We start from the raw sequence: 14,931 nt of genomic DNA, 5'->3' as shown, positions 1-14,931 counted from the left end.
ATTTGCAAATGTACGACTTTAGTTGTTTAGATTGGGAGAGGCTTTTTGTGTTTGTATTGGTTGAGGAGTAGAGTGCCTTGAGAAGAGAGAAAAGCACATGTTATCATACTTTTTAAGGAATAAAGAAAGATTAAATATTAAGAGAGAGATAGAGGGAGATAAGAATATGAAATTAGGAATGGAAAGAGGGGGCCAAACCAAGAGGATTTGAGTTGAGTTGGGTGCACTTTCCACTTCATAGATAGAAAGAAAGAAGTTGTAGTTACTTGGCACATGGGGAAGATGATAAACTATGGTTTTTCCCTCATTAATCCAAATCATGGGTTTTCTAAATTATTCAGGACAGAGCTAACTATGTCTCCCTTTCCTTCCCACACATATACCCAAAATTTTGATCTTGTCTAGACAACTAAACCACCCCTACTTTGAAGTTTTCATAATGCATGCCCTAGTGATTTCCTATAAAAATTATGATTATAAGCATGTTCTCCTTATTTTTATCTAATCACGTAAGTAATTCAATTCAGTTTGGTTCAATCAGAATTGAGAAAACATTAATATTAAACTAAATTTTTTAGTTTTGTAATTAAAAACTAAAACAAACCACATCATATGATTTAATTTTGTCGGGTTTTTTTAGTGTAAAAGAGAGATTCATGAAAAATTTTAAAAGATTTTAATTTTGTAAAAATCTCACATTGAGAATAAATAAAAAGAAATAATAAAGATTACTCCATATATGTCGTTCTAACAAATCTTTATTACAAAATGTGTATCAATGGTGTTTATCTTCTTATACTCAAATATCTATAATTTAATTCGAGATTAAGTAGTCATGAATTCTTTTGAGTCATCATCCACTTCTCATCATTTTTACTTCTATAATTGCTTTGAGAGTTTCATAGATAAACAAAATCTTAGTTAGGTTATTCAAGTCAATCACAATAATTATCAATAAATTTATGCCATGTTCATTTATTTATTTTAAATTTTTTTACGCATGTTGCTTAAAACAATTTTGTTATTCCACTTTGTTTCGAGTTTAATACCCCTTGTTTTTGTGTTTTTGTTTTGTTTTGTTTTGTTTTCCGATTTTGTTGATTGAAATGAAACGGAACACATTCTAGTGCATTTACCTTGACTTTATGTGGCATTGAATGTGATACAAATTCATTGAATGTAATTATATAATAGATAGACTTTATATAATGGACAATGCTTTGCTTTCTTGAAAAAAAAAAAAAAAATTTATTTTGGGTCTGTTTGGCAATCATTTCGTTTTCAGTTTTCAGTTTATATTTACAAAAATTAAAAAAATTGTCATAAAAACTTGTTTGATGATTTTTTTTGTTTATAAATGATTGTCTCAGTTTATAAATTTGAGAAAAAAACATAAATTCAAAAAATAAGTTTACGTTTTCAGTTTTCAATTTTTTTTTTCAATTAATTTTTTTTATTTAATTTTTTTTCAAATAATTTTTTTTCCGATTAAATTTTTTTCATTTTTTTCAATTTTTTTAATTAATTTTTTTTCAATTATAATATGTGTGATCCCATTGTCATAAATAATAAAAATAAATATAAATATTTTAAGTCTGAACAAAAATATTTTTTAGTTTACATTTTTAAAATTATTTAAATATTTTGTTCAAACCAAACGCGTTTATAATTTATGTTTTTCTAAAAATAAACAAAAATCAGTTTATAAAATTTTTGTAAATATAAACAAAAAATGTAAATGCTACCTTTGCTTTATACAAATTTATGTTTTTTTTTTGGAACGAAAGTTTATGATATGTTTAGGAGACAAATTGTAAGTTTATGCATAAGTGAATGCATGTTTGAGAGAGAGAGAGAGAGAGAGAGAGAGAGAGAGATTAGGACCTACTTAAAACTTATTAGGAGTTTGAAATTTTAATTTGACTTTGTGCCTATGAAACGTTACATGTTCATGTGATCATTTTGTTTCTTTTTCTTCAAATAAGGTTATGTCTTTACTATTAGATTAACACATAATCACATATTCATGTGATCATGTTTATAAAATACCAAGTTCATTTCAGTTTGCACATCTTATTCCCGCCCAAAATTTCTCATTGTTCAATTCTTTATTGGTATTTTCAAATCCACCCTAAAAAAAAAAAAAAAAAAAAAAAAAAAAAAAAAAAAAAAAGAGAAAGAAAACTGTCATTATCAAATATTGAAGGGCAAATTATATACCTTCCTCGAGGTTTAGCTAAATTACAAATACCCCATGAGGTTTTGGAAATTACAGATACTCCCCTGATGTTTATATTTTCATAACAAATTACTCCCTAAAATTTATATTTTCATAACAATTTGTTCCCTAATTTGTTATGCAAATAGTACCTTCAGCGAGGTATCTGTAATTTCTCAAATCTCAACGGGATATCTGTAATTTTACTAAACCTCAAGGGGGTATATGTAATTTTCTCAATATTGAATGAAATAGTAACATCATTTTGCTTAGTGTTAACAATCAATAAAAAAATCACAAATAAAATTAAACAATTTTAATTGCCTCCGATTAGTTCAACTATATGATGGTCATTCCCATAATAGAAAATTTTCATTAATTAATGATAATCATGTTGTATCTTTAGGAGCAATTTGGGAACTTGTTAAAAAGTCAATATTTTTGTTTTTTACCAAGTTCTCTTAAAAAAGTCACAAAAAAATCAAAAAATTAAAAAGTCAATTTTTTATCAATTTTCCAAAACACTCTTTATTATACTTAATATTTAAATGTTATTTGGTAATATTTATAATTTACAATGTTTTTATTTACAAAAAAAATATTGAATTTGTTCTGAGTTTTTTTTTTATTTATTTAGAGAAAACGGTTGTGTAGTATACATATGTTTCAAACATTTGTTTTGAAAACAGAATAAAGTGGTCAAAGGTAGTTATTGGCATGAGGTGGTGGTTTACTCTAGTCAAGAGTGGTTGTTGGCAGTGGTGGGAAGAGGGGGTTGCTGACTGTGTTTGGAAGTTGGGGTGGTCGAAAATAATAGTTAGTAGTGATGGATGGTGGATGGTTAGTTGGAGGAGGTGGTTAGAAAAATAAAATATTATTTTTTAGCTTTCTTTTGAGATGTGGGTTGATTTTTTAGTTTTTTAATTATTTTAACTAGGATTAAAAAGTTTCATTTAAGATGGACTTTTTGACTTTTTTGATTTTTGTGAGAAAAAAATAAAATAATTATGATTTGAATGTGACATTTTATCTTAATAGATTAAAAGCCTATTTTATCTTTTTGTGATTAAAATAATCACAACCCAACTCAAAACTTCATGCCAAACGAACCCTTAATTAATTATAAAATTTTTATAAATTATGGATATATTTTGAAAAATTTCTTCTCCACGTTACCATAATATCCCTTCATTTTTGAAGCAATATGTTATTTTAAATAGAAAAATTAAAGGGCAATATGGAAATATCAGTAAAAAAAACACATAACGCAGTCTGAGCCGGTAATATATTAGTAAAAAAAGACCATGTTATTTAAGATAAAAAATTAAATTTATTTTTCAAACTTAATGATATAATAATCAATTAAAATGTTAAAAGTAACGATCTTTCATATCTTCTTTAATTAATAATCAATCATATCACTTACTTATCTTTGATTTTAGAAAATAATTTAAAAAATACACTTACATATTATTTTTCTCATAGAAAAGACTGCAACCATGTCATCCACGTGCCCTTTTACGATGTAATGCAACATATAACTGTATGCATTTTTAAAAAAATTACTAATAAATATTAATTTTTAAAACATTATCGCAATCAAGCGAGGAAGAATTTGTAAATTCATCAATTAATATATTTTTAGGGTTAATCATACTTTCATCTATGTAATTTGATCTATATTTTACTTTAATCTCTATAATTTTAAATTAAATAATTTGATCCATACACTTTAAGTGTAATTTCAATTTAATCATTGCATTCAAATTTGAGATTAAAATTAACAAATTTAAAACACTAGTCAACTTTCTAAGTTGATGTTTAAAAAAATTAACAAATATTTACATAGAAAAATGAAATTAAAATATAGAAATTAAAATTGTTTAATTTAAAATTATAGAGATTAAACTGAAATTTAGATAAAATAATAAGAGTAAAAAGTGAAATTAAATTATTTTTTTTTATTTATAACAAAAAAAAAAAGGTGCAAAAACAAGTTAAATATGAAATGGGAGAAAAAGTTATTGACAGCGTCCTAAACACGCGCTACGCATTGGCGTGGGCATTGAGGAATGGTGAGTTCTGGCTTATTTTTTAATATTTTAATTTTTCACGAAAAAAACATATAAAAAAAAAAGATAAATGATGTGAAAAACATTATTCAATAAACCAATATAAAAAAATCTAAAATCATTCGTGATTATGTTTCAATTTCAAATAATGAATGTCAATCTTAATCAAACAATTAATAATAAATCAATACAACGATTTAACGTGAAAAAGATTACAATTGAAGCGCTTCTAATTGTGATAAAAAAATCCCAGGCCAAAGTCACAAAACAATTTACTAAGACGACAAAAAAGGAATTACATGTATACTTTCAATTATCCAGCGAATCCACAACTGAATTGAACCGACCCTAATGTGTCTCTTCTACTACAGTCTTCACATCGGAATTGTCTTGCCCAACGTCGAATCCACATCGTTGATGTCAAATCCACAACGATGAACCACTTCAAAATCCACAAAAGTTTCAGGCCCAAGTTCCCTGAAATTCAACGAAGAACACTTCTTTCTTTTGTGAATAAAAGAATAACGACAAACCTCTTAATGATACCGATATGAAACTGGTAGATCCACGATCACTTTCAAATCATCAAGGAAACACTTATAAAAATATCCTCTAATATAAAAAACCTTGGTAGTTTTACTCTCTTAAAATTTGGATGGGTTAAACCCTAAAAACAGCAAACGACACACTTTATAATAAGCAGATTCGCGAAGATCGATTAAGCGCACACCTCACTGCTTGAGTGATATGAGTAATGACGGTGCAAAATATATAGGCCGATCGTTAGAACACAACATTCACCGTTTGAACAGTAAAAAATGTACTTTCTAGAAGTTTAGTTTGCAGGTAGAAATATTAGATGCTCCTATTCACCGCTTGAGCTCACAAATGACTGCTCGAACAGTCAAACTCTTTTGCATAGGTATAATTTAAGTTGGATTTATATCTAAATACTCATATTCTCACTAAAACAAAAAAATGAATTAAATTACAACTAAAAATTATTTTGTCAAACGAGACTACCTATTATAAAAGAAAAATGACTGAGGCCCCCAGTGGGGGTGACCCCCACCACCCCCACTACTTCTTCATTGGTTGAAATTTTATTTTATTTTATTTTTTTTAATCTTGCTCTCACTGGGGGGTGCTGGGAGTCACCTCACTGGGGGGTCCCAGCACGGTTGATTATAAAAACCTAACACAATAAACAATTTATTCAGAAGTGACACAAGTTCCCAACAAGGAGATAATAGGTCCATAGACTAGTCACAAATAAAATAAAATAATATAAAATAAAAATAAAGATTAAATTACATTAATACTCATTAAAATTTGGGAGACTTATTCATAAGTCCTATTTCGGACACTTATGCTATGTTAAGTCCTGTGTAATTTCTTATAGAGTTTCAAGTCCTATTTAGATAGGAATGTATTCCACAAGATCCTATGAGTTGTAAATAAATGGTATTAATATACTATTATACACTATAATGGCAAAACCATATATAGGAAATTGAATGTTATCATAGATCATATCTATATGAATGTGAATTTCAAAATACACGAACAAGAAACATTTTCACATTCAATTTACGTTTATGTAGGTGTCACGTTACGTTTATGTAGGTGTCACGTCACGTGTCGCAAACTTAATCTATGGTAACATTCAATTTCCTATATATGGTTTTACCATTATTTATGATATTAACAACTAATATTGAAGATAAATGTGTCAACAAACTTCACACAGGACTTATGGGAACATAAGTTTTTTAGTAGGATCATATGTAGCATAAGTGTAACGCCCTCAAAATAATACAAAAAAATCCATCTCTTTAGACATGCATTGATACAAAGAAACCAACCATCTTTCCATTAATCTGAATAGTTCTTACAAAAGTATTACATGTTAACAACAAAAGCAAATACCCTATGGGCTTACAGCTTTCCAAGTTAACACTTGGTTACAAAAAAGAGTATTAACTCAATACATATTAAGCCCTTGGCTTGAATTTACATGTAATACATCAAAAGAAAGCAAATAACAAAGCGGTCTGTCTGCCTCTAGCCTCCCAAGCTATGTCCTTGGAGGTGGCATGCTACCTGTACCTGAAAATGATGTCCCATAAAGGGTGAGCCACAGCCCAGTAGAAATACACTAAACCAGCCATGAACAATGACTAAAAGATTAGCAGTTGATAGATGGCCAACACAGATACATCCACATATATCACATTTCGATTTCATGACATTAAGTCCATGCTATATTTCATTTCTCATACTCTTTCCAACTTTGAGTTTGAAAACAAGGCTCAACACCTAGCCAAATAACTTAATGAGATTTAGACTCATCTTTAAAACACTTTCAAAATTCATGAGGGATACACATTTTAATGCTGTATCAATAACACTTAAACCATTGTCACACTTTGCGAAAGATATACATTTCGGTGCTGTATCAACATAACATAGAATCACTTCTATACTTTACAATTGATAACGATATACATTTTAGTGCTATATCAAATCAATTCAAACACTTCCATAATCAACACTTGATACACATTGTAGTGCTGTATCAATGTCACACAAAATCCGATTTAGAGGTCCATCTCCTATCTTTCCCAAAACCGTGGAGTACATCCCCTATCTCCTCCCACACAACACATGTATATAAACATAGATCATATACAATCAATTAATACATAGAATTAATGTATTATTCCGGTTGCTATATTCAATAGCATACTCAATCGATTAGTTTTAGTTTGCCTAATCATCATGCAGTGTCTACAACAATCAAGACTATCTTCCACCGATAGTCCAAAGCAGTTATTTCTATACTGAAAATAAATGCACCAAATGGATATATAATCAACATTTTAACTAGGTGAGCGATGAACGAATCGAACTACACCCTTTAATCCCATACACATCCAATTCCAACATTCTTAATTTAATTCTTCTTTCCTTCAAATAAATTATCCCAATTAATTTATCAATGTAATTAGAGCATTTCCCATAATTAACATCACAACCCTAAGGTTCCATTTTTACCAATAAACCAATATTGATCTCATTTCTCTATTCCAAACATGCATATAAGTTTATATAAACAAAACCCCAACTTTTGTAAAATTACACAAAGGCCCAAACTTTCTCAAAATTACCCAACAACCCCCAACTCATCAAAATACTAAAATTCAAAGACAAAACTCATGAGAAGGAGTAGGATATCCCTACCTCGAAGTTAGAGCTCAAACGGGGAAGTTGAAGAAAACCAAAATGCTCCAAATTCAAAGATTCATGGATCAAAATGGAGCCCTCGACGATCCACACACGTTTTACAAAGGCCAGAGGATAGTGAGACACTCTAACTAGATCAAACCCTAGTGAGAAGGGAGTTTCTAGAGAGAGGAGCTCTCAAAACAACTTTTTAGAAAGTAAGAGAGAGAGAGAATTTAAAAAGTGATTTTAAAATGCCCAGCTGTCGACTGATATACGACATTCCCGCTCGAGCGGAGAACACAATGCTCGAGCGTCAAGAACAAAAAACTAGGTACGCTCGAGCGCAAGAAGGCCCGCTCGAGCGCCAATACACAAGAATAAAATACATCCGCTCGAGCGCGAAAACTAGTCCGCTCGAGCGTAGATTTCCCCATCCCAGAACTTACACCAAAAAGTACTACCCACTCGAGCGCCAAAGCACCCGCTCGAGCGTAAAGAAACCCGCTCGAGCGTAAAAATCACACCTATAGAAGTTTTGCAGGGACACGAAAAACTGGGAGTGTGCAATCTCCGCTCGAGCGCAACAAGGCCCGCTCGAGCGGAACGACCAAAAACCTGGCAACAAGATTTCAGATTAAGGTTCAACCCACCTGTTCGAAACATGCCCAACATATCCTAGAACTCAAACAAATGGAATTAAAGGATGACAACAAGATAGATACAACTACCAACTCCACGGAACCGAGTCCAGAATACAACAGAACAGTAAAAGGACAACCGGGATTGCTATAATAAGTCTCCCTAATAGGACTTATAAATAATTTTCCCTTAAAATTTTGAAAAAATAAAATAAAGTCTCATAAAAAATAAGTGCATTTGGTGCAATTTTAATTTTTAGATAATCAACTTATTATTAGCTTAATTATTTTTTTTATAACAATAAATAGAAATTATATACCAAATATTTTGACACAAACCATCTAAATAAAAAGAAAGTTATTAAAAAAAACTATATTAATGTGCAACATTAGAGAACCACATTTTTAGACTTATAAATTCACCCAAAAATGATATGATAAGAGAGTTGGACCCTATTGATTGGATGTGGAATAAATCAAAAGTTAACACATATAATACTACATTATCGTGGGAGTTTTTTTTTTTTTTTGGATCTTAGACATTTTTCTGTATTAATTTCAAAATACAATTCAAGAACATTTTTTAAACAATTTTTATTAGTTATTTTAATATAAAAATTTCGTTATTATTTTTAGGAGTTGTTTGGAATGATCTAAATAAGTGCACTTTTTGACTTTTTATGAAATATGGGTTGAGTTTGAAGTGATGTGGTAGAGAGGTGATGTGATTTAAATAAAATGATGTGACTTAAATAAGATAGTGACTTTTTGATTTTTTTTGTATAGTTCCGATTCGTAACTCGAAAGTTTGTGGCTCGAGAGTGGCTCGACACCAAAACGACGTCGTTTTGGTGTCTTAATTTTTTTATTTTTATTTTTATTTTTTATTTTTTTTTGCGTTTTTCTGAAGATAAAGATGAAGAAGAAGAAGAAGAAGAAGAAGAAAGAGCTGAGTCTACTACGCTGTTGGGTTCATCAACATTTTTTTTTTTTTTCCCCTTCATCTTCAAATTTTGAACATCATCATCTTCAACATCTTCAACATCTTCATCAAATCCAAATCTACTAGAAAGGGGATCACCGACATCAACATCTTCATCTTCATCTTCATCAAATCCAGATCTACTGGAAAGGGGATCACCGATATCAACATCTTCATCAACAATTTTTTTTTTTTTCCCTTCATCTTTAATCCAGATCAACATCATCAACATCTTCAGCAACAATTTATTTATTTATTTTTTCCTTCATCAACCCAACAGATTTTGAACATCATCATCTTCATCGTCTTCAACATCATCATCATCTTCATCAAATCCAGATCTATTGGAAAGGGGACATCACCAACCGCCATCACCGCCATCATCGGCGATCACCGACCGCCCCCATCTCTCTTCCGCTTCTCTCCCCTCTCTCTCTCGCCTCCTCTCTTTCTCTTCTTTTCTTCTCCTCCTCTCTTCTCCTCTCTCTTTTCTGTCTCTCTATTCAAAAAGCAAGAAAATGAGGAGGAAAAAAAAAAAATCGAAACCTTCGGGCCACCAAATTTCGAACTACAAATTTTTTTTTTTTTTTTTTGGTATTATGCCAAACTTGCCTTGGAATTGCGCACACATTCTATGTGCGAATCGCTAGTATGTAGAGCATGAAAATTCCGCCCGAGGTGACTTAGGCCTAATCAGGCGGGGAGATCACCCTTACAGAAAATATTAAAAAAAAAAATTAAGTGAAAATAGAAAATATGAAAAATAAAAAAATAAAATTTTTTTAAAAGTAAATTTTGAAAATAAAAATCAATTAATTTTTTAAAATTACTTTTTATAGTGTATTTTTTTTTAAAAATATTAATTATTATAATTATATTTTTTATTTTATTAATGAATTTAAAAGAAGAATAAAATAAAAAATTATATTATTTTAATTTTTAATTTTTTTAAAGGTATTAATTAAAAGAAGAATAAAATAAAAAATTTATATTATTTTAATTTTTAATTTTTTTAAAGGTATTAATAATTTAAGATAATAGAAAACAAAATAAAAAAATATTTTCGGAACGGAAGGGGAGAGAGAGAGAGAGAGAGAGAGAGAGTGAATGGAGAGCACTTTACTACTTTTTTATGTTGCACGCATCCATGGCAGAAAACAAAAGGAAGAGAGAGCACTTCAAGAACAACAAGAAGAGGAGAACAACAACAACCCCAGCCACACCCAAGCTTAATCACATCAATTCATAACCACAAATACATAGTGAGAGAGAGAGAGAGAGAGAGAGAGAGAGAGAGAACTATATGTATATATATGCAGAAGAACAGTTTCATGTGGGGGCTGAACGTGGATTTTCTTGTTTGTGCGTCAGAACCTTCCATTGATGACCAAAGCCTACAAGACTGCTACAATCTCCTTTGATTTTATTTTATTTTTATTTTTATTTTTAAAGTAGCATTACTTCAAATTATTATTATTATTTTTTTCATAGTTTGTATATATAAAAACTTTTTGTTTTCTGGGGAAAAAAAATCAAAAAATCTGGGTTTTGAAATCTGGGTTGAGAGAGAGATTGTGGATTCGTGGGTCTTTGTTAGATGAAGGGATGCCCTTACCCTTTGATTTTGAGGGGAAGGGGGTGTTAGAGTTTGTTACAGACTCATTGTCTTCATCTTCATCTTCATTTTCTTCATTGTCTCCATTTTCAAATCCATTGCTGAATCAGTGGAAGAGCAAAGAAGGTGCTTTTTTGGGTAGTGAACCCACCTCTGTCCTGGATTCAATCGGAAGCCCAAGCCCTCAAACTTCAACTTCAACCCTGTCTTCTTCTTTGCCAGGCGGCGGTGGCGGCGGAGGAGTGGCGGCGGTTTCAGGAAACCCATCTCAAAAATGGCCTCCACCGCAAGAAACCACCAGCTCGAATGTGGGAGTTGAATCAGAGCTCCAGCCAGCTCCGCCACCACCGCAGACCACCACCGCAATTGCAGCCACAGAGGCAGAGAAATGTGCTCTGGGAATGGGGATGGAGGATTGGGAGAGCCAAGAACAATCCATTTTCCGCTGGATCATGGGAGATGTGGAGGACCCATCAATGGGTCTCAACAAGCTGTTGCAATCCGCCGCCGTCAGCGGCGGCGTTCCGGCGGCGGAGTTGGAATTCACCGGTGGTGGCTTTGGTGTTGTAGATCAAGGTTTTGGGTTAGACCCAGTTGGCTCATCTCTTCCAAACCCTCCTATCTTCTCTCCATTATCAAACAATCTCTTACCCATTTCACTCTCTCCAATTGCCTTCAACAACCCACCACAACAATGTCAACAACCACTCGAACCCACCGATTCCAAGCCCCAAATTTTCAATCCACCATTTCTAATCAACCATCACCAATCTCACCATACCCAAAACCCATCATTTTTCTTGCCGGAGCACCACCTTGCTCCACCACCACAGGCCAAAAGGCACCACTATAGTGGCCTTGAACCCCCCAAAGGCCCGTTTTCGAATCACCAGCTTCAATTGCTTCCTCAATATGTTCAACAAAGGCCAACAATATCAATGAAACAGAGAATTGTAGTCGGCGATGAAATGGGGATGAATCAACAGCAACAACAGACTATAATTGATTTCATTTCCGAGGCCGCAGAGCTAATTCAGACGGGGAATTCAATACTCGCGCAAGAGATATTGGCGCGGCTCAATCACCAGCTCTCTCCCATCGGTAAGCCTTTCAATAGGGCTGCTTTTTTCTGTAAAGAGGCTCTGCAATTCATTCTCCATACAAGCAATATGAACCCGGTGCCGCCCAATTCGCCTTTCAATCTCATTCTCAAGATTGGTGCTTACAAGTCATTCTCAGAAATCTCACCTTTCATTCAATTTGCCCATTTTACTTGTAACCAAGCACTCCTTGAAGTTTTAGAAGGGTTTGATCGAATTCATGTTATAGATTTCGACATTGGTTATGGTGGGCAGTGGGCTTCTTTGATGCAGGAGCTTGCTCTGAGAAGTAATGGGGCTCCATCACTGAAAATCACTGCGTTCGCGTCTCCCTCAACCCATGATCAGCTTGAGCTCGGCCTCACTAGAGAGAATTTGATCCATTTTGCCGGTGAAATTAATATGGCGTTCGAATTCGAAATTGTAAACATTGATTCGTTGAGTTCTGCTTCATGGTCACTGCCTTTTCATGTCTCTGACAATGAGGCTGTTGCAGTCAATCTCCCCGTTGGTTCGCTTTCGAATTACCAAATGTCCCTTCCGCTAATCCTTAGCTTCATTAAGCAATTATCCCCAAAAATTGTGGTTTCTGTGGATAGAGGTTGTGACCGGACTGACCTCCCTTTTCCAAATCATGTAATTCAAGCACTCCAGTCTTTATCAATCTTGCTTGAATCTCTTGATGCTGTGAATATCAACCCTGATGCATTGCAAAAGATTGAGAGGTTTTTCCTCCAACCGGGTATTGAAAAAACCCTAATGGGTCGCTATCGTTCCCCAGAGAAGACGCCCCATTGGAGGACATTGTTTCTATCATGTGGATTCTCCCCATTGACATTCAGTAACTTTGCGGAATCACAAGCTGAGTGTGTGGTGAAGAGGACTCCGGTTAGGGGTTTTCATGTCGAGAAGAGACAGTCTTCGCTCGTTCTCTGCTGGCAACGAAAGGACCTCGTCTCAGCTTCAGCTTGGATGTGCTGAGGAGCAGAGCAGCATGATGATTATGTCTGATTCGCCAAATCTGTTCCAGTCAAGAAGGTCTATTCTCTGATCTTTTTGAACCTCCTTGACTGTAATTTCAACTTTGCTAATTGTTGTTGTGGTTTAGGCATTATTGTTTCCAAGTAAAAAAAAAGAACCAGAAGTTTTAGTAACTGGATGGTTTAGCATAGCTCTATTTTCTTTCAATCTCTTATGTTCAATGTGGGTATTATTACTATTATGGTGTTTTGGGTTCTAATTAGTTTTGGGGCTATTTGTTGTACACTTAACAAGAAGGCAAAACCAGAAATGGAAAGAAGAAGAATTTAACCCTTCAATCCATGTCGCTTTGTTGTTTGCTTTGGATAAATTATACTGTTATGCACACCATCTTGTAGTTTGGAGTAGATATTTTCACAGTAATTTTATGTACCAATCATGACCAATAATAACCTTGTGTTGTTGTACAATCTGTTAATTTTCACCATTTATATCAAGAAAACAAAAAGTTGTGAACAAAAACCATATTGATTCTCAAGTCTTTTGGGTTCTTGAATTTACACATTCCTCTAACGCTCTGTTTGTTTTGGTAGAAAACATTTTTGTATGTCTAGTTACGTTTTTGAATTAATGTTGTGATGGTTGTATTAGTGGTGGTGGGGTAGTGGAGGCGGAGGGTGGAGGTGGTCGAGGTGATGGTGGTAGTGCCGGTGCAGTGCCATTAGTAAGATTTTAGTTTAGAAAATATTCACCTTTTAAAAGTAGAAAGCTTTTTCCTTCCAAATAAGCCTGTATTCTATTGATCATGGAAAACATTTTTTTTTTGTTACTTTTGTTTTTTGTTATACCAAATGCCAAAAAAAAAAAAAAAAAAAATTTCTTAAAATATATTTTCCTCCCAGACAAATGAAAAATCAACATGCTTGGCTTTTCCTTGTCTCTGATTTGTGATGGCTTGTATTCTTACTATAATTTTCATCCAGGAGTCATTTGTCCCCGAAATTATTGTGTCCCGTTTTCAATGCAATTCTAATTGTGTTTGGGAATCTCAAAATTTGATAATTTGAGTCAGAGCAATTGAAAGTGTGTTACATAATGAATTTTGGAAATAGAGAAGAGAATCCTGTGCCAAATTTGGTGACACCACTATTATCTTGACCCTTTTAAGATTGTTTTTGTTGACTCTCATATTCTATGATATGATATTCCTTACACCTGAATATTTCAAGAATCCTAAATTTGTCAGTTTCAGAGAGGGCCTTGGGATTCCATTCCAATGGGAGAATCTTAATTTGCAGGCCTCACCCTGTTCCAGCACGGATTAATATTCATATTTCATAGTTCATGGCCAATCGAGCGAGAACCAGACTCGAGATCTTTCAATCTCAAAATTTGTCTCCAAAGCACTCTTAGCTGCGCGATTGCGTGTCTCATGATTTTCGTATTTTAATATTTTCGTTACATTGTTGTGTTAGGAGTACATTGGGTCAACAGGGATTTTGAGAATAGAGAATCGTTGGCCGGGTGACCAATAGTTTTGTTAGGTCTCCCTCATGATCACTTCAGTTAAGCATGTTATTAATGTTCTTGCTAATAGTACACAACTTCAAAATGTCATTAACAATTTGGAAGTTTCTTGTCTACATGATCTTCTTTTCATGCGACTATTGTAGTTTTTTAGTGTTCCTTTAATACTAGTCTGTCATATTGTTAAAACATCTTGTTGAAGTTGTAGAATGTTAAAATGTTAGGTAGTTTTAGCATGTGTATAAGAATAATCATGAATTGGAGAAAAGATTTGTAAAGAGAAAGAAATAAGAAAAGAAAAATCATATCAAATGAAATATATATATATATATATATATATATTTTATATTTTTTTCCTATTTCTTTTTCTTTGTAAATTTCCTTTCAAATCTTGTTCTAAATAATATTTTAAAAACCGAACCGATGAGTGAACCGAAAAAAGGATCGGTTGGACGGGTTATCGGTTCAATTATCAGATTGAACCAGAATCAAATCATGACGTCATAATTATTTTATAATATTTTTATAATTTAAAAATAAATAAATAACATTCATTTAAAATATTTTTAT

At 32.6% G+C, this 14,931-nt stretch overlaps 1 protein-coding gene across 1 annotated transcript; it reads left to right on the top strand.

The window, feature by feature from the left end:
* Window positions 1-9,326: 9,326 nt before the first annotated feature.
* Window positions 9,327-13,172, top strand: LOC114268753 (scarecrow-like protein 6). Its single transcript, XM_028209968.2, has one exon. The coding sequence runs from the start codon at window positions 10,744-10,746 to the stop codon at window positions 12,832-12,834; it is 2,091 nt and encodes a 696-aa protein (XP_028065769.2). The 5' UTR covers window positions 9,327-10,743; the 3' UTR covers window positions 12,835-13,172.
* The last annotated feature ends 1,759 nt before the right edge of the window (window positions 13,173-14,931 follow it).

The sequence above is a fragment of the Camellia sinensis genome, chromosome 5, assembly GCF_055761805.1.
Source record: "Camellia sinensis isolate YWXY chromosome 5, ASM5576180v1, whole genome shotgun sequence".
NCBI classification, from domain to species: Eukaryota; Viridiplantae; Streptophyta; class Magnoliopsida; order Ericales; family Theaceae; genus Camellia; species Camellia sinensis.
This window is presented reverse-complemented; position numbering and strand designations above follow the sequence as displayed.

Excerpts from the sequence above, each read along its gene's own strand:
- LOC114268753 (XM_028209968.2), top strand. The coding sequence starts at position 10,744 with ATGCCCTTACCCTTTGATTTTGAGGGGAAGGGGGTGTTAGAGTTTGTT.